This window comes from Stegastes partitus, unplaced genomic scaffold (assembly GCF_000690725.1).
Source record: "Stegastes partitus isolate 25-593 unplaced genomic scaffold, Stegastes_partitus-1.0.2 Scaffold227, whole genome shotgun sequence".
Classification (NCBI taxonomy): Eukaryota; Metazoa; Chordata; class Actinopteri; family Pomacentridae; genus Stegastes; species Stegastes partitus.
Window position 1 is genome coordinate 558,162 of NW_007577958.1, and position 27,129 is coordinate 585,290.

The 27,129-nt window shown below is 41.4% G+C and overlaps 2 protein-coding genes and 1 long non-coding RNA gene across 3 annotated transcripts; all 3 read left to right on the top strand.

The window, feature by feature from the left end:
- Positions 1–1,868: 1,868 nt before the first annotated feature.
- Positions 1,869–15,267, top strand: LOC103356917 (receptor tyrosine-protein kinase erbB-3-like). Its single transcript, XM_008281246.1, has 28 exons — positions 1,869–2,088; positions 3,858–4,012; positions 4,113–4,299; positions 4,772–4,897; positions 5,000–5,062; positions 5,196–5,314; positions 6,428–6,569; positions 6,846–6,959; positions 7,048–7,165; positions 7,254–7,327; positions 7,807–7,897; positions 8,484–8,686; positions 8,881–9,013; positions 9,111–9,204; positions 9,740–9,897; positions 9,991–10,047; positions 10,903–11,044; positions 11,120–11,239; positions 11,357–11,455; positions 11,561–11,746; positions 11,829–11,984; positions 12,080–12,155; positions 12,245–12,391; positions 12,649–12,746; positions 12,837–13,013; positions 13,112–13,183; positions 13,476–13,758; positions 13,865–15,267. Exons 1-28 carry the CDS (start codon positions 2,010–2,012, stop codon positions 14,758–14,760), a joined length of 4,365 nt encoding a protein of 1,454 aa, XP_008279468.1. The 5' UTR covers positions 1,869–2,009; the 3' UTR covers positions 14,761–15,267.
- Positions 15,268–16,559: 1,292 nt separating this feature from the next.
- Positions 16,560–24,227, top strand: LOC103356918 (proliferation-associated protein 2G4-like). The gene is made up of 13 exons (XM_008281247.1): positions 16,560–16,745; positions 18,387–18,515; positions 18,616–18,721; positions 18,833–18,902; positions 19,004–19,096; positions 19,179–19,242; positions 19,352–19,430; positions 19,509–19,587; positions 19,676–19,809; positions 20,965–21,059; positions 22,732–22,859; positions 23,050–23,103; positions 23,192–24,227. Exons 1-13 carry the CDS (start codon positions 16,658–16,660, stop codon positions 23,249–23,251), a joined length of 1,179 nt encoding a protein of 392 aa, XP_008279469.1. The 5' UTR covers positions 16,560–16,657; the 3' UTR covers positions 23,252–24,227.
- Positions 24,228–24,911: 684 nt separating this feature from the next.
- LOC103356919 (uncharacterized) lies at positions 24,912–25,799 on the top strand. The gene is made up of 4 exons (XR_520167.1): positions 24,912–24,967; positions 25,060–25,086; positions 25,331–25,353; positions 25,472–25,799. It is a non-coding gene; the product is annotated as an uncharacterized LOC103356919 (long non-coding RNA).
- The last annotated feature ends 1,330 nt before the right edge of the window (positions 25,800–27,129 follow it).

Here is a 27,129-nt window from a genome sequence, read left to right on the forward strand (position 1 = left end):
TGAGCCAATCAGAGGTCCATGTAGGGGAGAGTGCCGCTGTGTCTCCAAGGGTGTGACAGCAGTATGTGAGTCAGAGCTGCTCCCAGGGCCACCAGCCCCCAGGGCCCCCTGCAGGACGGCTACAATAGTAGCCCCAGGGCGGATGCCATAGCTGGGATTCCCACCCGTAACCGGGACACCTTCGCCCAGGGCACAGACACACTGGCAGCAGCCCCACAATCAATTCATCAATCTCTGAAGGGAGTGGCAACCGCAAAAGGCCACAGCAGGCACCCCTCACAGTTCGCCTTGGAAGGGACAGGGCCACCAGGGCTGACACTGAGGCTGACACCATGGTGGCGCTGTGAAAGTGCCAAACTCTGCAGAAACCCTGGGATCATCAGACCTTAATCAAAGCCACTGTTCTTGACCAGACCACAGAGAAAACCTCGTGAGAATGTGGAAAAATAATCACCAAAAATGTATTTGTTTGGTTCTGCTGCAGTGATAGTTTACATTTCACACTGTCTCCGTTTTTTCACTATGAGCGGAAGAGAAAGTTTCACACTGACTGCTGTTAATGCAAGAACAAGGGTGACTCAGTTTTTGAGTGAAAATGACCTCTAGATTGTTAAGCAGTGATGTTCTGTGTGTGTGTGTAAAAGGATTAATAGCTGCTGATAATTTTATTAGAGGAGATTAGAAATTGTACAAAACCTCCAATAAATGAAGCAAAAATAGCAGCTCTTGTGCAAACACTGACTGAGTCCAGCTTCCACAGTCCCTGCAGCAGCTTTGATATCAAATCACCAATTCCCATACTCTGTCTCCTCCTGCTGGACGGAGAACTGCTGAGGGAGGGCAGTTATGACTTCAAACCGATGCACACTGAATGAAATAATGTGCACTGAACCAAGTTACTGTAAAACAACAAAACAAAACACAGCTTATTCCTTATTGGTGGATTTTATTATCAGGTTGATTAAGAGATTAAGGTTAGAATTAAATGTCTATGATCTGAGTCATTCACATTTCGCCCACAGGAATATTCTCAAAGAAACTGACCAGCTGTCTCTCACTCAAAAAAAAAAAAGATTAACAGTGCATCTGTCACTGATATCCATCCATTAGCGTCCAGTTTTCATTTCATTCATGTTCAGGAATCTTGTCCGCTCTGAGGCCATTTTCTCAAATTAAGCATGTTCTTGTTTTGGGTTCAGAAGTCACTTGCCTATCTGACAATGCGCCCCATTGTGACAGGCTGCTCCATACGCATCAAAGAGGTGATTAACCAGTTGACAGGGCTGTGGGGACAATACTGCTCTTTACAGGGTGAAACAGTGCAGCCACTCAGAGCTGTGGGTGCTGAGTGGGAGACCACAGCACATACAGAGGCTGTCAGCATGAAAACCAAAATAACTGCACATAAAGACACAAACAAGGTGCAAAAGATTCCCCGCACAAGCAACAGTTTGCTGTGTTAGAGGATGTTGTTCATCTTTATCTTCTGCATGCAATGTGCTGCACACGTGCGTCTGCAATATTTTAAGCGTTCTATCAGTGTTGCTATTAAATACAATGTATCCACTCTTTATCTATTTTTAAATACTTCACAGAAATCTAGTAAATTTCTCTGCAACTCAGTGCAACGACTGAGGCAGTAGCTAAAGAAAAAAAGAAAAAAGAAAAAAAAATGACGGACCAGCCTCTGATTGGTGAATAAGTCGGGCTGCTGGCCAATCAGACGTCTTTCTCTGGGAGGGAAATCCCCGAGTCGACATAAACTACAACTTGTTTCCCTTTAGCAATTGATTCGCGCGATTAATCTGCTTTTATCAGTAATGTTTTGAACAAGGAGTTTCATGTGTCCTTGGTATTGGATTGTGTTTTCTCTTTCATTTTAAAGAGTGAGACTTCTGCTCATTTTTGGATCCACTACATCCTTTGCTGATTTCTTTTTCTACACAACACTGGACTTTCCAAACCCCCTGTGATGTTCTGATATCTGGGTGAACAGGATCAACATCAATATGCACCCGTGGAGAGTCCTGTTACTGTGTGTGACTTTACTGTGGAGGATAGAAACAGCAAAAACCCAGACGCATGAAGGTAGGTGGATTTATCATTCTGTGTTAGAAACCTGGTCTTGGTTAGTCCTGCAGCTGTTGGGGTTCACCTGTTTAGCAGTCTATCCAGCATATTCTGCATAACATGTCATGGAGTCACATTTTGTGGAATAGAGCAGTTAACATTAATACATTTAGAGACAGCTGTGAACTGATGACCTTCATCCTGCTTGTGTTTGTATCAGATCACACACCTTGCTTGTTCTGTTACTATGCAGACCCGACACATCCTCACATGATAAACTGAATATGTGAATATCATTCATGTTAGAGACTAAATTGCATGGCGGCTGTAAAAAGCTACAAAGGACAGTAACACTTTACTTTAAGCGTCCCTAATAAATGTTTAAAGCTGTTGATAAATGGTTTACAGTATATTTAATTGTGTTTATCAGCAGTTACAGGGACATTCATGTACATAGATAGATAGATAGATAGATAGAACTTTATTGATCCCTTTGGTAGAACCTCAGGGAAATTGTTGAACAGCATAACTTCTTGTGACGACATTTTTTTGTATTATTCCAACTGTCACTATTTATTAAGTCACCAACTTCCACTTGGTTAGCAGTATATTGAAGTTTTTGTAGTGCTTGTGTGTGGTAAATAAGGGTACTCATTTATATACTGTTTTTAAAAGTTATTTTAAATTTGCAAAGGGTGTTTTGTGTGTGTTCATTTAATTTGTTCTAATATTCAGAAATATTATGCAGCTCATCCACGGTTCAACTTTGATTCAGGGTCGATGTTAACACGAGAGAATTATGAATGAATATATAATTGCATGAGTCAACATAAAACTCTCCATTATTAATCATAAACACGCATGCAATGACCCTCGAAGGTTGTTTATGGAGGTAATCGGCTTCACTGTAGCTGGAAGATTCCTGTTTATACCTGCACGTTCATAATGAAGACCGGGAACGTGACTTGCGCTGACGGCTGCAGGTGCCCAGTCTTTGCACAGTGCCACAATATTTGTCGGTCACTACGAGATGGTGTGTATGTCTCCTTCCGTTCACAATATTTCCCTTCCCGCTGCCAGAATGTCCTACTCACACACGGTCCATTGTCTCTTGGTATGATCTCAGCACCCTGCAGACACACATGCACACACACAGAAGCACTGTCTGTCAATGCATCACTCTTCACTCACTGGGACACACTGTCCACATTTATAGCTTTATCACAATGAGGCACTTTGTCCCAGAAAAACCCTTCTGCCTCGACCCTCGGCCTCCACTCCATCAGCCCCGGGCCTGGACCGCTCCGTGTACCGAGGTTACAGGCTGCCTGTTTCGCTCTGCTTCACATCAAACTCTGCAGTCAACACAGCATCGGGGACACTCACCAAACCCATAAATACCACAGAACTAATGCAACCCACAGCAACTCACATTCACCATTTGTTCGGGTTTAAAAGACCGTAGTAGTGTTTTTTTTTTTTTTCATTTTCATATGAATTTGATTGTTTTCCATTCATTTCTGAAAGAAATTAGCATGCTCTTAGAAGAATGTTATTGACTGTAACTCAATTCGATGAACTCAAACTGTCGAAAACTCCTTTTTGGTTTCAGCTGGATGTTATAAATCACATGTACACTGAATGAGGATTGTGGATTTTGTCTGCTTTAGGAGATTTTTTCGTGGCTAGTATGGGCAGGATAAAGAAGTAATACAATGACTGATATCCCTTTCAGTTGAGAGACTTGAAAAAAATGTGAACCTGTCCCTCTTCTGTGTATGTGCCAGAAGTGTGTCACGGTACGCAGAATGGCCTGAGCTCCACCGGCTCTCAGGAGAATCAGTACAACCTGATCAAGGATCGATATGACGGCTGTGAGATCATCATGGGCAACCTGGAGATCACTCAGATTGAGAGCAACTGGGATTTCTCCTTCCTCAAGGTGAACATCACACTTCTTCGATCCTCTGTCTGTCAGCTGGTTTGCTTGTATCAAATAATTTCTCAGATTTCTCACACATGGACGATCTTCTTTCCTCCAGACAATCCGCGAGGTGACCGGTTACGTCCTGATTGCTATGAACCACTTTCAGGAGCTTCCTCTGAGGCAGCTACGGGTCATCAGAGGAAACAGCCTGTACGAAAGACGCTTCGCCCTCTCGGTCTTCTTCAACTACCCCAAAGATGGTTCCAATGGCCTGCGGCAGCTTGGGCTCACAAATCTGACAGGTTAATGGGAGAAGAGATTTTAGAGACAGGAAACAATGGCTTGTAGCTAAGATGTAAAAGATTGGGATTTAAAGAAAAAACCATTCAACCCAAGAGCACAACAAAGAAAAGATGTTCCTAGAAATAAGCTTTTGTCAAAACTAAAAATACAATAAAGATAGAGATCTTATAGCCAGCAGTTATTCATTTTTGGAGAGCTTAGCAAGACATAAAAAAGAAAAGATTCATCACTGTCTCAGCTGTAGCTCATTGTCAGACAAACTAGTGTAAGATGCACTTCCATCCATCCAAGCCTGTTACAAATTGTAGTTACTGGAGTTGAGAGAAATGCTGACATTTATTATCTTTTCTGGTGTTATTAATACTTTTTTTGGCAGCATTATAGGACAAAGTAGTTTACATGAGTCCCACCTGTGTTACTTTAACACCTGCTAAAGGATTTTGGCGTCACGTCTCCCCCATTTCTTCACAGAGATTCTGGAGGGAGGAGTGCAAATTATAAACAACAAATACCTGAGTTATGGCCCCTGGGTTTACTGGCAAGACATCATCCGGGACAACAGTGCTCCTATTGACATCCAGTACAACGGAGAGAGAGGTCACTAATCATTATAATCCTATTCTTCTTCTCCCGAATGATCTCTAGATTGTCTCTCTCTTAGAAGTGCTGCCTGTCTCTCTGTCTCTTGCTCTCTCACAGGCCCATGTCACAAATCTTGTGGAGATTATTGCTGGGGGCCAAATGTGGATCAGTGTCAGATCTGTGAGTGTCCAATTGTTCTGTTATCTATTTTTGACACGATTCTTCTTCACTGTGAGACACACAGAAATGCACTGAGACACAACACGTATATTTAGGCGACCTCATCTCATCCCGTCTCTCCTGTGTGTCTCAGTGACTAAGACGGTGTGCGCGCCGCAGTGTAACGGCCGCTGTTTTGGGACGAGCCCCAGGGACTGCTGTCACATAGAGTGTGCAGCGGGATGCAAAGGCCCTCTGGATGTGGACTGTTTTGTAAGTGCTTTGTCTTTGCCTCTCTGCAGGAATTTGCTGATAAAAACAAGAGAAAGGCAGATGTTGCACAACAAAGTGTCAGCTTATGTTATGTCAGTATGAACTACATAAAAGTTTTAAATCCTAATTGCTTTGTCTACTTTTTCGTGAATACTTTTTCAAAAGTTCAATTCTATGCTTCAATTCACATGTGATTCTTAGGTTATACATAGTTACCCATGAGTTTAAGGATCTTACTGTTGTCACTATGGCGTGCATATCCCCTTTGGACAGACAGCCTTTCTTTAATTTTTGCCAAATTATGAATGTGCAGTGATTTACATGTGCATAAAAACAGTTTTCATAATTCTTTATTACTCATTTAAGTGGCCACTGCTGAGAACCAGCTGCCAAACAGCAACACATTGAAGTTATTCTTTTTTAGGTAATAGGTCATTGTGGTCATGTGAATTTTATTTTCTAATAATATATCTTGTGAATACGATGCTTAATTGACAGCAGACCTAAAAATCCTGAGATTTCTGAGCTTAAGAGTCTGCAGCTATGCTAGCGGATCTGTGAGGCTGCATTCAGGACAACAGGGTTTTGAGTGAAATGCTGATATGCTGATGTCAGTTCAGCTTTACTTTTTTAGCACTAAACACAATGCAAAGCTAAGATTATTTGAAATTCATAGTGCTAAAGTTACTGATTTATTTAGTTCGTTAAATACATGTTGAGAGAATTTCATTCAAAACTATAACCTCTTGGTGAAACTAGGGCATCACTGAAATCTGTAGGATTCAACCTCAGGGGACCATAAATCTGTAAGAGATTTAATGGAAATCTGTACATATATAGTTGTTGAGCTATTTTAGTGCAGATCCAAGTGGTGGACTGAGAAGCTGACGTCATCTGTGCCTCTAGCACGGCTGAACCTGAGGCCAAAATCTTAGGCCTGGTTTTATTTTGGAAAGCAGAAGTCAGAAGTCAGATTAAACAGACATTAATCATCCAATGAAATCAACTGCAAATGTTCCTTTAAGATGATTTCTTTACTTCATGTAGTGTCAGTGTTTTAGTAAAGAAATTGCTCAGCTGTAATTTCCTGTTTGTGTGTTTGTACCTGTGAAGGCTTGTCGTCATTTCAACGACTCCGGCGCCTGCGTGCCTCAGTGTCCTCAGACTCTGATCTATAACAAGCAGACGTTTCAGATGGAGACCAACCCTAATGCCAAATACCAGTACGGATCGATCTGTGTTTCTCAGTGCCCCAGTGAGTGGTCTGTGTGTGCTGTGTGTTTGAATACTCAACAGATTTTAATTGTGTTACTTGTGCGCTGTAGAACGTACTTTAAGTTTTTCATTAGGCCCGTGCAACTATTAAGCATTGCATTTATTACAATTCTATTTTGTGGTATCAGTCCTGATGTAATGTTCTAGTTCTGAAACACTGCCAGTCATTCTTCTGTCTTTGCTGAAACGTGTCTTCTTATGTTTTTTCTTTTCTTTCTCTTCTTTTTTTTTTTTTTTCTTTTCTTTCTCTTCATAGCTCATTTTGTGGTGGACGGCAGCTCCTGTGTGAGCGTCTGTCCTCTGGACAAGATGGAGGTGGAGAGAGAAGGCCAGAGGCAGTGCGAGCTCTGCAGTGGACTCTGCCCAAAAGGTTGACGCACGTAATACATACTGTACTTTTACACAACGTTTCTTTGTCGCTCGTCAAAGGTAATAAGGTTTTCTGGTCATCCCTGTAGTGTGTGAAGGCACCGGTGCTGAACACAGACAGACTGTGGACTCCAGTAACATCGACAGCTTCATCAACTGCACCAAGATCCAGGGCAGCCTTCACTTCCTGGTTACAGGGATTCTTGGGTAATTTTCTTTATAAGTTGAAGAATTTTACATCACCTTGTATTATAATGAGCATGTTCATATTGTGTTTTTTTTTAATTCGTCATAGAGATGATTTTAAAAACATCCCGCCCCTGGATGCCAAAAAGTTGGAAGTGTTCCACACAGTCAGAGAAATAACAGGTTTGTATGAACACTCAAGTCTGTGGAATATAATAATGATGGTAACAAAACATCATGATGTTACTTGGTTTTATGGGTTTCAGCACATTTTAGTAAAAAAAAAAATGCAACTAGTTTCAATCATTTGTCAAAGTGGGTTTAAGAGGGACTTCCTCTCTTTTCTGTGAGCGTTATTTTGATTTGATTTGATTTGAACATACCAACGTGTCAAATCCTTAATCTGACTTGAGCAGATAGAACAGCCTCAGCAAACATTAAACCTGCTTGACTTTCTTGTCACATAGCAATCCAGTTGTTATAAATTAATAAAGCTTTGATATGAGCCTGTCCTCTGCCCCTAAATGATGCAGAAAAAGCTTTCGTACATCTAATGATCTAAGGATGTGTGCTGGGCTTTTGAAAATTGTCAGGGCTGTATAATATGCCAAATGTCATGTAGCATTATTATCATTATTATTATCACTTTCTTCTCTCCTCAGATATTCTAAACATCCAGTCGTGGCCCAAAGAGCTGAATGATCTGTCTGTTTTTTCAAGTCTCACTACTATTCAAGGGAGGTCGCTCTACAAGTAAGGCTTGATTACATGCAGTGTTATGTGAGACTGCAAATGATGATATATATCAGTCAGAACCGGCCCAGAGCAGAAGCTAAGCAGTGTCTTGTAAAATGGGGTGATAGACAGGAAATGACTCTGTTGGTTACATATAGTCTGTTAAAGAGCTTCCTATTTAAACAGAACTAAGGTCAGTGTGATTTTGTTTTTTGTGCTTGAATAGAGGAAGGATTTGGTGGCTGCTGTATGCTTCAGGCTGGATCTGACGTCTGTATTCGTCCCTTAAACTAATATTTATCTGCAGGACATGATAAGTGTGTTGCTTTCCCCCTTTGTGATTCCACACACACTCTTCAGTCACTTTATGATAAGCCCCCTCTGCATTATGTTGATTCTTACTAACTGCTGTGTGTGTGCATGTGTGTGAAACTCTCATCCTGACAATGACATCCAGATGGCAGTTTTAGTTTTAGGCTTAAAACTGAATCTGCAGATACAAGCCAGAGTTACAAAATGTAAGTAATTTCTGCCTTATTTTCAGTATTCCTGCAGTTAACTCAAAAGCTGTTTTTGTCTGTATCCTCCAACCCTCGAACCAAAGGCGTCATTCTCTGATGGTGATGCGCATCCCCACTCTTACCTCACTGGGTCTGCGCTCTCTCCGCGAAATCAGTGATGGCAGCGTCTACATCAGTCAGAATGCCAACCTCTGTTACCACCACACTGTCAACTGGACGCAGCTGTTCAGAGGCCGCAGAGTTCGAGTCAACAACCTCAACAACAACAGACAGCTGGCAGAGTGTGGTAAGGCGAGCCGGGGGACTGACAGAAAACTCAATTACATTTACGCAATCTTTACACAATTCTAGTCATAAAGAGAAATTCCTCCTCATTGTCTTGCATCTTGCCACTTTATTAATTTGAGTTAAATGCAAACATCGCTGCTGTTTTTGCTGCAGCAGACGCCTGATGTTTTCCTTGCATGGTTGTGTGTGCAGTTGCAGAAGGCCATGTGTGCGACCCTCTGTGTTCAGACTCCGGTTGCTGGGGTCCGGGGCCCGACCAGTGTCTCTCCTGTAGGAACTACAGCCGAAATAGCACATGTGTGGGCAGCTGTCGTTTTTACACCGGGTCAGTATTGACTTTATACTCTTATGACTAATAATTGTGCATTGAATGTGACTTTTATACTTTCTAAACATTGCATATTGTGTTGTGAATATTGCAGAGTTCCACGGGAATTTGCAAGTCCTGAAGGCGAGTGTGTCCCCTGTCATCCAGAGTGTAAACCACAGAGAGGAAAAACCAGCTGCACTGGACCGGTAAGCACGTATTTTGATAATACAGTGATGATATTGTCCAATGCCTTCATATGAATTCTCACTTGAATTAAATCTTTTACCTGCCAACGGCATGACTCTACAAATATAGTCTTTCAAAATGTCTCTGAACACTTGTATCTTACTGTCCAAATGCTTAAATCCAGATGAAAAAAGAAACTTCCTTGAGTTTCTAATTATGTGCATTCACTCTAATAAAAAAAATATCAATACCATCTAGACATGAGTTGTTGTTTTCCCTGAATTAAATTTAAATAACAACTGTATAAATTATCAAAGAAATCATGTTTGTCTCTCTTTAACCTTGCTTTTGCAGCACTTTACATACTGTGCACAATTCACAACAACATCCAATACACTTCCCTCTTTTGTGAAGGTATTTGACTTTCTGCCACGTCTTGCCCGTTCGCTTGTAAATTTTACTGCCAGCATCCATCACTGTGTCTTGTTTCATTGTCGGTTCACTGTCCATCTATCTCACACTGACTCTCCTGTATATTTTCTCTTCCTTTGGCAGGGTGCAGATGAGTGCGTGGCTTGTGCCAACCTTCGAGACGGTCCTTACTGCATGTCTTCTTGTCCCACCGGAGTAAATGACGGACAGAGGGGGCTGATTTTCAAGTACCCCAACAGGGAGGGTCACTGTGAACCATGTCACCACAACTGCACGCAGGGGTGAGACCGGACTCAAACTATATGCATTTCCAGGTGTTGAAGCTTCACGCTTATTGAAGCCCTGAACATTGGGGGGATGTTTTTATGTTTCAGATGCTCTGGCCCTGGATTAAATGACTGTTTACAGACTGCCAGACTAGCAGTTAGTAGGTGAGTGTTTCCCCCTGCTGGTGAACATAAAACACTGCCCTGCCACTACACAACTCACATTAATACACACAATCGTGTTCCCAGTTTGTCAATTTAAGACTAAATAGTTTTACCGTAACTACAAAGCACAGCAATCTTCATAATATGCAATTCGGAATTTGTCATTTTCTTTGGAGGCAAATAATTACGATTAGACATTTTATAAAAGAAATATATATATATATATATATAAAAGGTACTCGGGTAAGAGCAAGAAATTCTCCTTTTTGCTTTTGTCCATCTTTTTTCACCCCCTTTTAAAGTGTAAAAGAACTGTTTTTTTCTTTTTATAGTATAAAACTACACAGACTATTTTCACTATTACTATACTTACATACATTGCCATTCATGTATCTCATTTGATTGCTGGTAAATGATGTACTTTCCAGTGCCTTGTGGGAATTCAAAGAAATTATTATTATTAAGAAATGATCAATGAAAACTTGTATCATCCTATTGAGGATGCAGTACTGACTGCCAGATAAAGAGGCTAATAAGTCCATCCATCCATTATCTATACACCGCTTAATCCTCACTAGGGTCACAGGGGGCTGGAGTCTATCCCAGCTGACTTAAAGCAAAGGCAGGGGACACCCTGGACAGGTCACCAGACCATCACAGGGCCACACTTAGAGACAAACGAGGCTAATAAGTGACATATAAAATGAACTCACCTTTTGCTGTACCAGCTGCTCCTTGCACTTGCACATATGACTTTCCTTGTTACTTTATTTAACACTCATAACAAAGTCAGTGTCATTGACTTCAACTTGTATCCCCACGTTGTTACCGCTCTCTCTCTGCTTCCCTCTGCAGTGGTCAGATCACGGGCATAGCTTTAGGTGTCCCAGCTGGCTTGATTTTCTGCCTGGTGTTGTTTTTCCTCGGAGTGCTGTACCACCGAGGCCTGGCCATTCGCCGCAAGAGAGCCATGAGGAGATACCTGGAGAGTGGAGAAGTGAGACTTAACATATCATCTAACTATACGAGCTGCCGTAAACAGCCTTTTAATAAATGTTCTATGTTTTGGCAGAGCTTTGAGCCACTGGGTCCTGGAGAGAAAGGCACCAAGGTTCACGCTCGTATTCTGAGGCCGTCGGAGCTGAAAAAAATCAAAGCGCTTGGCTTGGGTGTTTTTGGCACAGTGCACAAGGTGTTTATTGCCTTCATTTGTTTGATATTCAGTGATTGCTTGCTACTGTAGTTTTCTTCAACAAGATTCGCAAACTCATGTGAACTGATGCAGTTGTACGTTTAATTTTTGTTTCAGGGCTTTTGGACCCCAGAGGGCGAGACAGTGAAGATCCCAGTGGCTATTAAAACCATCCAGGATAGCTCAGGCCGACAGACTTTCACTGAGATCACAGATGTAAGTCTGTGGAAAAAAACGCACCACGTAGAACAGGGTTAGAAGGAAAAAGAAATGTCACAATATATATAATAAATCTGTGTTATTGTTGTGTTTGTTGTGCAGCATATGCTGTCCATGGGAAGCCTGGACCACCCCTACATTGTTAGGCTGCTGGGCATCTGTCCAGGTGCCAGTCTGCAGCTGGTGACCCAGCTCAGCTCACAGGGCTCCTTACTGGAGCACATCAGGCAGCATAAGAACAGCTTGGACCCCCAGCGCCTGCTCAACTGGTGTGTGCAGATTGCTAAGGTGAGTGCAACTGGAAGTACATTTATTTAACCAAATGAAAAAATAAGCTGTCAGAGAATATGTAGAGTGTTTTGTGTCTCAGGGAATGTACTATCTGGAGGAACACTGCATGGTCCACAGGAATCTGGCAGCCCGCAACATCTTGCTGAAAAACGACTACCAGGTCCAGATCTCCGACTACGGTGTAGCAGACCTTCTTTATCCCGACGACAAGAAATACGTCTACACAGACACAAAGGTCTGTGACTCATTTAATTTGAGATTTACCCCAACTTGCTTAGAGTATTTCATCTATCTCTAAAGCCTGTCTGCTATTTTTTTCTTCTAATTCAGACACCAATAAAATGGATGGCGCTTGAAAGCATCTTGTTCCGAAGATACAGTCATCAGAGTGATGTTTGGAGTTACGGTAAGAGGCTTGTGGCCGTGTGCAGAGCTACTGAGTGTACCAGTAAATGAACTATTGCATTTAAATGCAGCATCTTTCTTCCTGGACAGGGGTGACAGTGTGGGAGATGATGTCATTCGGGGCGGAGCCGTACGCATCTGTGCAGCCTCAGGAAGTTCCCAGTCTGCTGGAGAAGGGCGAGCGTCTGTCCCAGCCCCACATCTGTACTATAGATGTCTACATGGTCATGGTTAAATGTTAGTCAAAACATCAACTCTAATGTGACATTATGCACAAATGCATCCTGGTATCAGAATCAGTTGTATTCCCATGTATGTTTTCACATGAGGAATTTTGACTGGTTTTGATGCACAAAATTAAACCTAAACTTAATAGATTTTATAAAGAAGAATAAAAAGATTTTGTTGCAAGTCAATAAACTGTAGGTGTTACAATACAAATAGAAGCCAATGAATTAAATGTATGTATTGAGTGTTTTCTTTCCTCTGTTCAGGCTGGATGATTGATGAAAACATAAGACCCACCTTTAAAGAACTGGCCAGTGACTTCACTCGCATGGCAAGAGACCCACCTAGATATCTTGTCATCAAGGTGGGACCAACACGGTGGCTCGTTTTACACGTTTGTTCTTTAGCGATGATATGCAGCCCTTATACCCTGTTCTTCCCTGTTTTTCTGTAGCTGGACGGAGAAGAAGCTGCCCCAGACGAAATCCATCGGAGAGAGTCAGAGCGAGGACTTCTGGATGCAGATTTAGAAGACAACGATGAGGAGGGATTGGAGGACGGTTTGGCTACACCTCCTCTTCAGCACTCCCCTTCATGGAGTCTGTCTCGATCGCGGATTAATTCATACAGAGTAATAAAATATGTCCCGGATTTGATAGATAGACTGGTTTTGGACCATTGTCACTGCATAAGTGCCAAATCAATCATTTTTTCCTTCCTGATTTGTAGAGTGGCGCCTCTCAGGCCGGACCAACTGGATACCTGCCAATGACCCCGAGTCCTGCAGACAGCCTTCGCCAGGTGTGACAGACTCACATTCTCACTCACATGCATGCAAAGATGCACACACACACACCTTGTAGCACGAATGCCAGTTCATTCTTGCTTTGCACAGGCGATAAAGTAGATATATTTAGCCATAACTCTGAAGAATTTCTCTTTAGTCAGCATTGTTACTACATTTTGCCAGTAGCTGTTTTAAAATCAATATTACGACCCAGCACTGCCAGCGGAAAGTAAGGCACTCCAGAATGAGTCATGGTTGGATTCATTTTTAATAGCTGCTGCATCACTCTTTGGTTTTCTGCCTCAGCTTTGGTTCCAGAGGTCTCGTCTGAGCTCAGTCCGGACGCTGCCCGAGAGGTCAGAGGTCAGGGGAGCTGGCAGGGAGGCAGAGGACGGTTTACGGACTGTTAGTCTTCACAGGGCCAGGTTCGGCTCAGAGAGGAGCAATCCTCGTATGCCCGTCAGCCGACACAGGAAGCTTTCAACGGCCTCGAGTCCGTCCTCATACAAGGTGTGGACGGCGGATGAAGAGGAGGAAGTCGACCACTACGGCTACGTCCTGCCTGGGTCACCTGGTACACCAGAAAGAGGTAAGTCACCAGCAGTAAAGTTGTTTAGTTGCCTTGTTGAAAACGACTATAAACATACAGAATCACAACTTTCTCCTCCTTCTTCACATTCTGTCACGGCTCACAGCCTCCAGAATCTCTCAATCTGCCCGAAGAAACTCGAGACTCAAGAATAACCTTCGTCTCGTGGTGATAAATCCTGCACAGGAATATGAAATCATGAACAAAGATGCTCCTCCTTGCTCAACCAGCAGCATGTTGTCACAGGGAGACGACCTTACGGTGGCACTCTGTCGGAGAATCTCACCTTTACCCTCTCCAACCCTCGCGGCTTTATTACCTGCAGAAGAAAAGGCACATGAAGAAACTCTGACATCAACGTCAGCTGTAAGGAGTAAGCAAGTCCATGAGCCTTGTGAAGGAACTGTAGCAGAGCGAAGAGACTCGACAGAGAAACAACAGCTCAACAGAGACTTTACTGCTGAAATCAAAGCTGTGGATGACCAAGGAGATGCAGGCCAAGGGATTGGCAGGTATGAATACATGGACATCAGGCGCTGCGACTCTACAGAGGGAGATGAACCGCAATGGGAGAGACAAACATCTGCACAGAGTGAAGCAGAGACAGAGGAAGAGGAGGTGTTGAAAAAAGAGCACAAGGAGGAAGAGGAAAAGGAGAAGTGCCACAACACAAACAAACAAGCCAGTCTTCAGGGGAACCCGAGCAGCATGATCGAGCCCGGGCCAGATGTGCTGACAGCGAGGGGAGAGAAGCTGGAGGAGTACGAGGAGATGACCAGATTTAGAGTCGTGCCTGGTGGGTGGGAGCACACAGAGTACGAGAACCTCCCAGTGAAGGGGAGGGATGTTTCTGAGGAGATGGGCAGCGGCAGGTGTGCGGGGATCGGGGAATACATCAAGGTGTGTGCTGGCGTGGGGGAACCTGGCAGCAACACATCATTTGACAACCCAGACTACTGGCACAGCAGGTTGTTCCTGAAGCCAGATGCTGTACGCACCTAATAATGTGGCCTGGGACAGAGAGGCTGTAACTGCAGCAGTTACTGAAATTCCTGTCAGAAATTTTGATATAATTTTGGAATGTTTTCCACTTTTTTACTGAGTTCCTTGCATTCAAAATTTTTTTTAAGGAGAAAAAAATGTTAAATGAAGTGTACCAAATTATTATTACACAGTTTTGTACAGTAAATGATACATGGATCCAATAGTAAGATGGTACAGAACCATCATAAAAGCTATTGCTGGTTGATCATGTTTGAATGTCAAAGTTGAAAGCATCTTGTTTCATTGTTACAAATGCGTAAATTGTAGCAGTAATGTGAGAAGACCTGTTTCTGTTGTCTGTCTTTTTATATTAACATGAATTATTATAAAAATTATATGATTATTTCTCAAGTTGCCAGTCTTTTGTAGCGATGTGTTGTGTAAAGCAGTCTCTCTCTTTTTTTTTTACATTGTCTTTGTGTCTTTATAAAGTAAAACAATGAAATATTGATTTATTTTTAAAAAGTCTCATTTATTTTGGTAACTTGTTTATTTTTTCTTATCATTTGATAAAATGAAAAATCTACAGTCTATGGCTTGTATTTGGTGACACTGGCACTATAAACTACAGACATACAAACAGCAGAGAGGAGATGTGGAACACACCGAGCTAAGCTCCTAAGATGTATGACCTTATAATCGATTTAAAATTTGTGACGATTTAAGACCTTCACTGTCACCTTGACTTTTGTCTCAAGATCATATGTTACATCACCAGTTTATAGGCCTCAAATGTCTTCCTAAGCTAGCATACTAAATTTGTGTCTTTTTGTGCATTTTCAGTCATACAGAGCTTTTTTGGGGGAAATGCGACCTTTGATGTCTAATCACTCTAATCACTCCAAGAAGGGACCATGCCGAGGTCATATGAAGTTTCAGGTTCAAACTCCTCTCCTGTAAAGCGCTAGACTGTTAACAGACAGACAAACACACACACACACGAAATTTCTATGTAAGGGATCAATAAAGTATTATTGAACTGAAGTCAACAGTCCAAAAACACGTTGAAGTTAATTGGTGATTCTAAATTGTCCGTAGGTGTGAATGTGAGTGTGCTTGGTTGTCTGTCTCTAAGTGTGGCCTGCGATGGACTGGCGACCTGTCCGGGGTGTCCCCTGCCTTCGCCCTAAGTCGACTGGGATAGGCTCCAGCCCCCCGCGACCCTAGTGAGGATTAAGTGGTGTATAGATAATGGATGGATGGATGATGAACTGAATTGAATTGAAAACAAAAAAAACAAATACACTGGCACGATTACTCTATCGTTGCCCAACTGTTCATTCTATTCATTCTGACTGCCAGTGCTGCCCCTGGAGTCTGTAATCTCATCTTTTTATTTTTTTACACACACAAAACACAGATATCTGTTCTTCACCTTGAATATTTCCTTTGGACAAAGTTGTTGTCCAGCAAACACTGGGGACTGGAGTCCAAGTACAGGTAGTCTTGTTGATGCCACAGATTTGTCAATATAATGTGGAATGTGTTGCATGTAAGTACTTTTCCATTCAAACAATTAGGCACATCATTCATGTGTTAAAATAACCCATCTAAGGAAGAAAACAGTTTGTTTGTTATAGTTGCCCATCAGCGTCTTTGGGTGCAACAGTAACAATCAACGCACCGAGTCAGAAGATATCTATCTTGACGTTAGTGAGACTCTTTGGCAGCAGGCGAGCTAGAGGGGAACCATCTCGCCGTCAGTGTGAGTCTTCGGCAACAGGCGGGATCTAGTGATCGTGGAGTGTCGGCCGGAGTCGGGCGGGCCGGTGCACAGAGCAGCGTGGTCCATCCTGTGACTGACTGACACCCGCCGGGGAAAAAGTTACTCTGAGTTCGCGGACACACTGCCAACATGTCTGGAGATGACGAGACGCAGGAGCAGACCATCGCCGATGATCTGGTGGTCACCAAGTACAAGATGGGCGCCGAGATTGCGAATCGTAAGTGAAATGCAGCGTTAACGAGCCGTTTTGATCAATCCACAAGTCTCCGGATCCGTCTGCTGTTAGCTAGCAGTGTCAGCTAGTCACACCAGACAGCAGCTGTGCCATGTGCCGCCGCAGGAGCACGGACAGATCGTATCAGGAGGAGGGCCTTTGTTTAAAACGAAGAAAACGGGAATTTTGTAAACATTTAAGCAGGGATTTTCTTTACGGTAGCCCGTGCGTGTTTAACGCCATGTTGCTGTCACACTAGCCCTGTAAGCTAGGCGGCTATGTGGCTGAGCTAGCTGACTAGCAGGCGTTAGCTAGCTGTAAGTGCTAACAGATAACAATGACAAGTAAAAAACTGAATGACAATATGAGCTCGTTCCACACAGTGTAGCCGACATTTACATGTTTCCCTGCTGCTAATTCAAATTCATACAAATTGAATTTTTGGCGCAACTTCCCTGAATATTTAGTTGCTTTAAATGGTGTCATTTTAAGTCACAATTGGAGTAAGCAGAAGCCAATTAACACATCTCTGGTGCGTTGAGTTACGTCCAGTGGATTCTTTATTGACCCTTTGAAAAATGATGCACTAATTCAATGTTAAGTCACCATTCTGAATCGTAAGTAACGGTCATTATCTGTGGTTGAAGCAAATATTTTAAGCAGTATATTATATGCAAGGCCACATGTACACAGCATCATTACTGTGAGGCCATAGTTCAGAGCTGTTTTAATATATACAAATCTAGCAAAGTGAGTGTTTGCAGCTGCACTTTATTAATGATTTTGCATTCTAAATACACATATACTCTTAACTTTCATTCAACCAGCATGCATACACTTTCCTCTACACTCACATTACATTCATTCAGCTGCAGTCCTTATGTTTGCCCATGATTTATCTGCCACTGTGGAGACTGAACAGCTGACCCTCCTGCTATATAAAGCTCAAATGCATTTCATAAAACCATCCAACACAGAACATCATCCAAAGTTCATTTGAACTAGTGTAGTAATTAAAGTGGTGCCTGGGACTCATTTCAGCTGTTTGATAAATAATCCATCAAAGAAAAACACAACACAGTTTAGTATAACCTCCTAGTGACTGGTTGTTTTTCATCCCCGTGTCCTTGCTATGTTATTTCATATTGTAAGCTACTTATCTTGATAAAAGCCAACTAATTAACTGTTGGACTCGTGGTGTTTCCAGCTGATATGCAACCGTCGGACAGGCTGTCAAATGCTGATCTCTTCGCTAACGTAACATCAGCTTATTCAAAATGAAATGAGCTGTTCAGTGTCACCTGCTGTCGGGACTCCGCAAATAACTGACACGGTGATAGTTAATGCTGACTTATCTGACTATCTGCAGTGAGGGCAGTCTGGCATTTGTTCATGTAATCAGTAAAAGTACCAACTATATTAAGGCTGAAATTATTAGTTAAGCAGAAATTTAACAGGTGATTTCAGACTGTTGGTTAGACAAAAGAGAAGATGCAAGTAGGCCACCAGGCATTTTTTTTTATCCAGAAAATGATCAACAAATGAATGGATGATGAATGTAACAGTCCAATATTGTACACGCTGTCTCTGACATGTCATTTTAACCACATCATGGCTATTCTTTTTACATCTCTTGTGTTGCAGAGGCCCTGAAGACTGTCGTTGGAGCGGCTACGGCCGGAGTCTCCGTGCTCAGCCTCTGTGAAAAGGGAGATGCTTTCATTGCGGCAGAAACTGGGAAAATCTTCAAGAAGGAAAAAGATATGAAGAAAGGTAAGTCTTTGGTTGCATTTCATGAGTCACCATCAGTGTCTCTGACTCTACACCCCCTCATTCACTCTCTCTCTCTCGCTCTCTCTCTCTTCCTCCTCAGGTATCGCTTTTCCTACTTGTGTGTCAGTTAACAACTGTGTATGCCATTACTCCCCTCTGAAGAGCGACCCAGATGTCATACTCAAGGATGGGGACCTTATCAAAATGTAAGCCACTAAATTTACACATGTCTATCACATGTGAGATTAATTATACTTTGTTTTATTTGCGTTGCATCCTTTCTTTACCTCGTGTTTTCCTGTTGTGTGTGTTTGCAGCGATCTGGGTGTGCATGTCGATGGCTTCATCTCAAATGTGGCTCACAGCTTCGTTGTTGGAGTGACCAAGGTATGTCTTCATAAGCTGCTACTTGACTAGCAGCACTAATTGCAACATTACCAGCTAGTAATAATTTGTTAGTCCTTAACTTGCCTCTTGTGTTGCAACAGGAAAACCCACTGACCGGTCGGAAAGCTGACGTTATCAAAGCAGCTCACCTTTGTGCTGAAGCCGCTATTCGTCTTGTCAAGCCAGGAAACCAGGTAAAGCTCTTCCACTGACATGACCATCAGGATCACTGTTTTAGACCTCATTTAATAACTCACACTATGTCTCTTCTTCCAGAACACACAGGTCACAGAGGCCTGGAACAAGATCGCAAAGTCATTCAAGTGCTCCCCTATTGAGGGTAGGTTTGTGTGAACATTTGGCACTTTGAAGCTCTGTGATCCCAGCGGTTTATTGTACATGTACTTCATGTAAGTTGGACACTCATTCCATTCCTTCAATGTGCACAGGCATGCTGTCCCATCAGCTCAAACAACATGTGATTGATGGGGAGAAAACGATCATCCAAAACCCAACGGACCAGCAAAAGTGAGTTTCCTCTGCATACGCCTGTTGTCGCTGTGTTCTCTTTAACCGGTGGATGACCTCAACACTTTGTATTTATAGAAAGGACCACGAGAAGGCTGAGTTTGAGGTGCATGAGGTTTATGCAGTGGATGTGCTTATCAGCACTGGAGAGGGGAAGGTGAGAAGAAATCTGGCACAGAGGCGATTTTTCCACTTAGGCTGGAAAATTCCATCAAGTCAAGGATTTCATATGTTTTGTGATTCAGGCAAAGGATGGAGGTCAGAGGACCACCGTTTACAAACGAGACCCCAACAAGGTGTACGGCCTGAAGATGAAGACATCTCGGACTTTCTTCAGTGAGATGGAGAGGCGCTTCGATACGATGCCTTTCACCCTGAGGTACATTTTTATTTATTATTTTTTTAAACTTCAGATCGGATATGTCACTCTTTTTGCTTTTTGTTTTTAATTTAGTAATTTTATTTTTTATAGGGATGACCAGATTTGGCTGCTAAAAATCTTAGTGTATATCTGAATTTTAGGAATTGTATCATGCTGTTGTAGCAAAGTGACAAGTTAAAAACATGTTGCTAATTTTCTGATGAAATAATACGGGTACAGTTAGCATTTTTTTTGTATTTTGGGGACCACCATTTAAATTGTCTCAGGAGAAGAAATGCTGACCCATAGTTTATTTATGATTTCAACACTGAAAATTCTGTCCATGTGTGATGATAACTGATCCACAGCAACTTATGGAACAATAAAATGTGTTTTCATTGTGAACCCTTTATCACACTTTGGTTGATACTTTAATGATTAGAAGCTATGTTGTGTCCTCAGTGTGCACATCAATGTCACTGCTGCAAATATGTTGGTGTGGAACAGAAAAGTCTCCCAAATTAAAAAAACCTGATTCAACAGAAAATATAATATCACGTTACTATCAGACTTTTACAGTAAAATAATATCCAGCAGTGATGGAGCTCAGGACTGATTTAACTGCAGTTTATAAACTGTGACTCTGTGTGACAGCTCACCTGTCTGAAGTGAAGAAAATGGCACGCAGCCATTTAAGATAACACTTTATTAATCCTGGGGAAAAAAAAAAATCTATTGTCAGATATTGCTCCAAAAATACAAAATGACAACATAAGAAAAGCAATGCCTAGGAGAAGCACAATATGATATATCGAATTTACTTACAGTTAGATCAGTCGTGTCTTCATGTCGGGGATAATTTACACATTTCAGCTCCTGTTAACGCTTTGAGGTCTGTGTGGGCCTCTGTCAACTAAAACTCGTCTGTAGTCTTCTCTGTGATGCTTATGGACAAGCTGCACAACCGACTGTCTGCTGCGACACACAGCTATTACGTAATCCAGTGCTGCTTTCACTTGCACCTACTGAAACTTGGACATGGGAGTTTCAATGAGGGAATTTCTATCGTCAGATCTGGGGTGGCCTATGAGATTTCCGGGGTGGTTGTGGCACCACTTAATTGCTCTAGTTTCATCCACCTAATTTTCTTTTCTTCTCTGCTTGTGTCCTTAGAGCGTTTGAGGATGAAGGCAAGGCCAGGTTGGGTGTGGTGGAGTGTGCCAAACATGAGCTGCTGCAGCCATTCACTGTGCTGCATGAGAAAGAGGGTGAGTATAACAATGAAGGATGTAATTAAGGGTTTAAGCGACCATAAAGATTCCTGAAGGGATGTTTTGTATGTGACCAAAATGTTCTCAGAGTTTCTGGGAAAACTTCACAATGTACTTGAACCTGTAGAAAAATGACACAGCACAAGTAGAGTGTCCACTTCATGGCCAGGTCGGCCTGGGTCTGCCGCCGCGCTCCGGTAAACTGTGCACTTGGTTCGGTTGGTTTCACCTAATTTAGGTTAACAGATACATGCAGACAGAAACGGAACCAGAACACTTAGGATGAGGGTTACTGATGAGGGCTGAGCAGCATGTCATTTTCCTCTGCTCTCGCTCACTCTGGTGCCTCACATTAGGTAAGACCCATTAATCCTGAGTTGATACTGATCATTAATGACAACCTGTAACCATGGTAACAACACAGTATCAAGCTGGTACCAGGAAATTTAAATATGTAGCCGAAGACGCATCTCGATTCCTGAGAGTTACATCTGTTTTGTCTAGAAAGTGTCAAAAGAATGCTGCAAGTTCTCACCTGAAAAATCTCCCATTTAAAAAGTTTAGAAGATTTATTTTTATTTTTTTGATTATCAGAAGTGCCAATTCATTTAAGATTAATTTAGCAGTTGTAGCTGTTCCATCCCACGTTTATATTCTCCTGTTGACGACATTTAATCAATATATGGTAACAAGACAACTACTTAAGTTCTCGTTTCCTGGCTTGGATTTAATAACTAAAATATAACCGAATTGTTTGATTTTTACATGTAGCTTGGATATGAACATACCATTTCCTACTGTTAGCAGATATAAGAATACAAGTGTGTGTTTTTTTGTTTGCTTTCTGTCTGCTTGAGATGTATAAACAAGAATATGACCTGATGTCTCTCGATCTGATTCACTGTTGGAAAACAAAATACAAGTCAATTGGAATTTTGGTTTATATTTAATCACGCAGACAACAAAACGTACACTTCTACGTTAGGATACAGCTTGAAAAGATATTCAGGGTTTGCCCACTTAAGTCACGCACTTTATGTAATAGGACGTTTTAGAGGATATTCACTTACTAGTTGACCTTCCTTGTCCACTAGATGTCTCTGTAGACAGAAACTTTTGATAAGCTACCTGATGGGAAAACAAGACTGTTAATGGTGATAAGAATTTTAACAACTTTGGGGGCTTTTTATGTACCGTCACCTTCAGGTCATTGTTTTCATTTGTCCAAATTGATAGTTTTATTGTATAACTACTTGCGAAAACTAACTAACCACCTTAGCCTCAACTCGACCAAGAAAATAAAAAGGAGAACAGAACTGCACATTTGGTTTTATGCTGACTATAAATAAAGAATAAACGTGTCTCTAAATTACTCAAATACAGTTGACATGCACGATGCTCATAGCCACCCTTGGGTTAATAATTACTTCCATTATGTCCATATGAGAGCACAGGGGCTTGCGGCTCATTTTTCACTACATTATAAAGTCCTGTACCTCTATGGAAACGGCGCAGCCATGGCTACAAGTAGAGAACTCAGAAATGTCTTATTATGAATAACGTCTAACTTATAATGTCATAAATCATAAAAAAGAAAAAATGAGAGTTGAATTTTGTTGGTTACTTATAACCTGACTTTAACGCAAATCCCCATGCTCTCTTTGTTCAGGTGAGTTTGTTGCCCAGTTCAAATTCACTGTGCTGCTCATGGCCAACGGACCTCTGCGAATCACAAACAGCCTCTTCGAGCCAGAACTCTACAAGTCTGAGCATGAGGTGGAGGACCCCGAGCTGAAGGTAAAATGCGTTTGACGGGAGGGATATTGCATCCTCTTCTCAAGAACAAAGGATTAAAATAATGGGGCCGCTACAGTATGCTGTTAGCTGACTTGGCATTTTCAAAGCCATTATGTGTTGATGTATTGTGTGCTGTACTCAAGAGGTCATTTTTGTCTTCTTTTTTTTTTTTTTTTCCTCCACTACAAAGGCTTTGCTCCAAAGCTCAGCCAGCCGTAGGACTCAGAAGAAGAAGAAAAAGAAGGTGAGTTAATGGACATTGTGATGCTGTTGTTAACTAGAGTGTTTTCAAAATGTTCGGCTCTAACTTACATTTTTTTCTTTTTTTAAAGGCTTCAAAGACTGTCGAGAATGCAACAGGACAGGCGATGGAGACTGAAGCTGCAGAATAGATTCTCCCTCTCTCCAGGAAATTGTGACCGACATCTGATGACCCAAAGAACAGACGTCACGAATCCTTTTGTCCCAGCTGTCTGAGGCATTTGTGGGCATAGCCGCTGTGAATACCTCTGAATCTAACTGATGTCAGTCTGGGATGATGCTGCTCCTAAATTCTGCCACTCCGCCTAAAAAAGAAAACAACAAAAAAACACACACACACACGTGCGTCCCCAGTAAATTTTACTGTCCTTGAGACAGCCTTATTCTCCTAACAGTGGACATGGTTCTACTACAAAGGAGAATATTTTGTACAAGGGCATATTCTCACTGGAACATTTCACCATTCAACCGACCTTAAGCCTTCCATTCATTCTCCACAATAACTGTAGTGAAAGATGTGGAATGTAAAATGAGTTTTGACAGAGCGGCCAAGGATGACGAAGACACAATACTGTGTCAGTGTAATTGTGTGGCATTTGGATATCTTCCTTTAGACCATGCACCTGAAGCCACACCTTTGAAATGAGTGTAAACTTGTCGTGGGCATAAGTGGAAACACCTGTCTCAAACCCTGATGTCGTACAACATTCACGCAATTTATAGGCATGACATCATTAGTCATCATTACTGTTGAATTCAGCTCAATTACGGCATTTATACTGCTCTTGCTTAGGTCTGTGCACTAGTTCATTGTGTATGCTTCTAGGCGTCTACTGTAGGTTACTCAGCTAACAATTTCTAAAACTGACATTTTATGACCTACTGCTTCAGTTATTTAATGAGTGAGCAATTAATTTCTTTTTTCAGTCGTGGATGGTCTTAACTCCTGCCAAGGGTTCAGCATTGAGTCTTCTGGTGCCACCACTGAGTCTGACAGTCTGTGTTTACATAAGAATTCCATACCTGTTAAATATATGGATGCTTTTGTAAAACAAATCCCAGTTTCAGAGACTATTTTTGGAAACATTAAAAAACCACCTGACATCATTTGTGTGCCTCTGTTTTTGGTTTATTCAGCCTGTGTGTTACATTATTTATTCATTGCATTAGTTATCAAGAATCAAATCAAGGCGAAGGCTTTTAATGGTCACACCTGTAGTCTGGATATTAAAAAAGACAGAGGTCCTGTCTTCTCCCAAAAATGCACTCCTGTCACTCTATGAACCAAAAAAAAAAAAGATTTTGCAAATTGTATTTCTTGACATGACTTCTTTTTATTTTTATTTACCCAGCCATGGGCTACATGTAATTTCAAGGCCTTTAACACATTGGTAAGAAAGTCATTTTAAATGCAAAATGCTGAAGCATGAAAAATTTGTGTGATGTTGGTCAAAAAGAAGAAAATCAAAATCCAAAATGCACTTTTCCAGTGCAGTGATATCTAAATGTTAGAATCTTAAGTTTTTAAGTCTCCCTTTATAGTAGCCTAAAGGCCAAACAGTGAAGCACAATTCACACACAGAAAATACATATAAAATACTCTGGGCATATTTATTAGAGGATCAGTGCATATGTGCACTGTACAAACGCTTGTACAACTATTTTTACGGGAATAAAAACCGCAACAGCCGGACAAAATGGCTTAACGACACGAGGAAAACGGTTTGGCACGTTGTTTTCTGCAAAACATGTTTCACTGCCGTCCAATGAAAATGACGTCAGAAGCAATATAAATACAACGTCGCCGCTGTATGACGTCCTTCGTGGAGACGATTCCGTAGCGGTCGGTAAGTGTGAATTTTACGTGTTAGAATCCAAGTCAATCTTGTTCTTTTTAGATACATCGACGGAAACTAAAATATTTCTCTTTTGTTTTCAGCCTTCCCGTCTCAACATGAGAGCCAAGGTTAGTGTTTTATGTCCGTATAATCCGATAAATGCACTTTGTAATGATGCTAACATTTTCTAGCTAGACCACAGGCTTGAACATTGTGACGAGCTAACGCGGCATGTTTATTAGAAGTTAGCTATAAAAAGTGTGTTTGTCAAACCCCAAATATATCCTATTTGCATTGGATTTGTGTATAGTTGAAAAGTGTCCAGGCATGTGCAAGTAAATCTTAATTTTTTACTTTGTTTTTCTTTCGCAGTGGAGGAAGAAGCGCATGCGCAGGTAAGAGTTTGTACTGTGCACATTTTAACGGTGATACAGTAGAATACAGGCTACATTTTCACAGTTCGTTTTTGTAAGACTTTTCATGTAAGTGATATTTGCGGTGGTCACTGTGCAGGCTGAAGCGCAAAAGGAGAAAGATGAGGCAAAGGTCCAAGTAAACTGTCCCCTCCACCATGGCCTTGATATCACGTTGCCAACCACTAGGCTGGTGAGCACAGCCGGAGATCCGGGACCCTTCTGTATCTGGTTTGAGTTGCATCCACTACACCAACCAGTGGCATCAGAGCAGCAGCTGACAACAGCTGAAGAATTGATTCTACACCTGCCTGATGTCAGGCTTTTCCTCTGGATATTGTGGACTCTTTGCTTTCAATTCCTCAACTTTTGTCATTTGTTTTTGTTTATACTGTGATTAAAGGTTTTGGTTTACAAAAACTAAAGAATTTCCAGATCTTCTTGGTCTTTTTTTTGTTTTGGGTTTTTTTTAACCCCCAAATGGTGAAATAACTGGGCACCTACTCCCGAAACCTGGAAACACAGATTGACTGATTAATCTGAGAGAAACTAAGTAGTGGTCAAAGACATGTTCAGATTTTCTATTTAAAGTAAGCCTAATGTAGAAATGCAGTTCTGAGCGAAACTTACTAAAGTGTTGCATGACCGAGGGCTTCTCACTGTGCAGAGTTACTGCCATACTATTGTAATGTCACTCATGCATTATTGTAAGCACCATTTTAGGAATGTAAATGTTTAAAATGCAGTTAATTTAAACCTCAGATATTTATGTAGTTTAATATGCAGCACTACAGTGTATCTTATTTTTACGTTTAAGTAAAATTACAACCTGCAAGAAAAAGGTTAAATAATATAATCGTACTAAATGGAAATCCATAGGGCTACAGTTCTCAGATTCAAGAAAAGCTGGAGTTATTCCTGAAATGCAAGTTGTGCAAATTGCATTTGTTCTAAATGTGTCTCCTGTAAATATTTGAAGGTGAGCATCACCTGCATAAATGTGCCAAATGGTCTATAGCTAACAAGCAACAGGATAAATCAATCCACCATGCATGGAATGTGTGGTACATTATTTTAGAAGCTTATTTAAATCCCAAATACTTTGTATGCATGGCCCAGGAGTTTATTTCAATCATCAAAGGTTTTACTCTTTAATATGCCTTGTAAATGTACCATATCTCTGACATGTCTGTTAAAGGACGCTTTATCCTGATTGACACTCATCCTGATTGACTTGTAGGCATTTCTTTAATGGTAAACTGTGAGCAATTTTATGGAAAGATAAGAAACACTTCAGATTCTGTCCACACCTAATGACTCAAACGGGTGTGCGAATGTATTAACCTTTGGACAGAACTCACTCAAGACAAACTTATGAATATACACAATGTTGTTTTTACCCTTGAAGGTGGTCCAGTAATTCATCCTTCAGCGAAGGTGAATTATAATCAGGCTGTGGCTGGAAAACACTGTTAAAGAGGATGCTGTCCCTGTTGTTCTCTTCAACAACTTCATTTTCTTTTTCATTTGTGATTACTTCCTGAGCTGATGCTATAAAGAGAATTCTGCTGTCAGCATTAGATGATATTTAATGCACTCTTGCGATGAAACCCAGGAAATACTTCTCTATTGAAGAGACATTAAGGCTTGGAGGGAACAATAAAACAAAATAAAAAGCGCTACAAAATATATACTCAAAAGAACAAAAAAAAAAATGCCAAAGATGACTTTGAGAGTTTTCATTTCAAGATGCCCTTA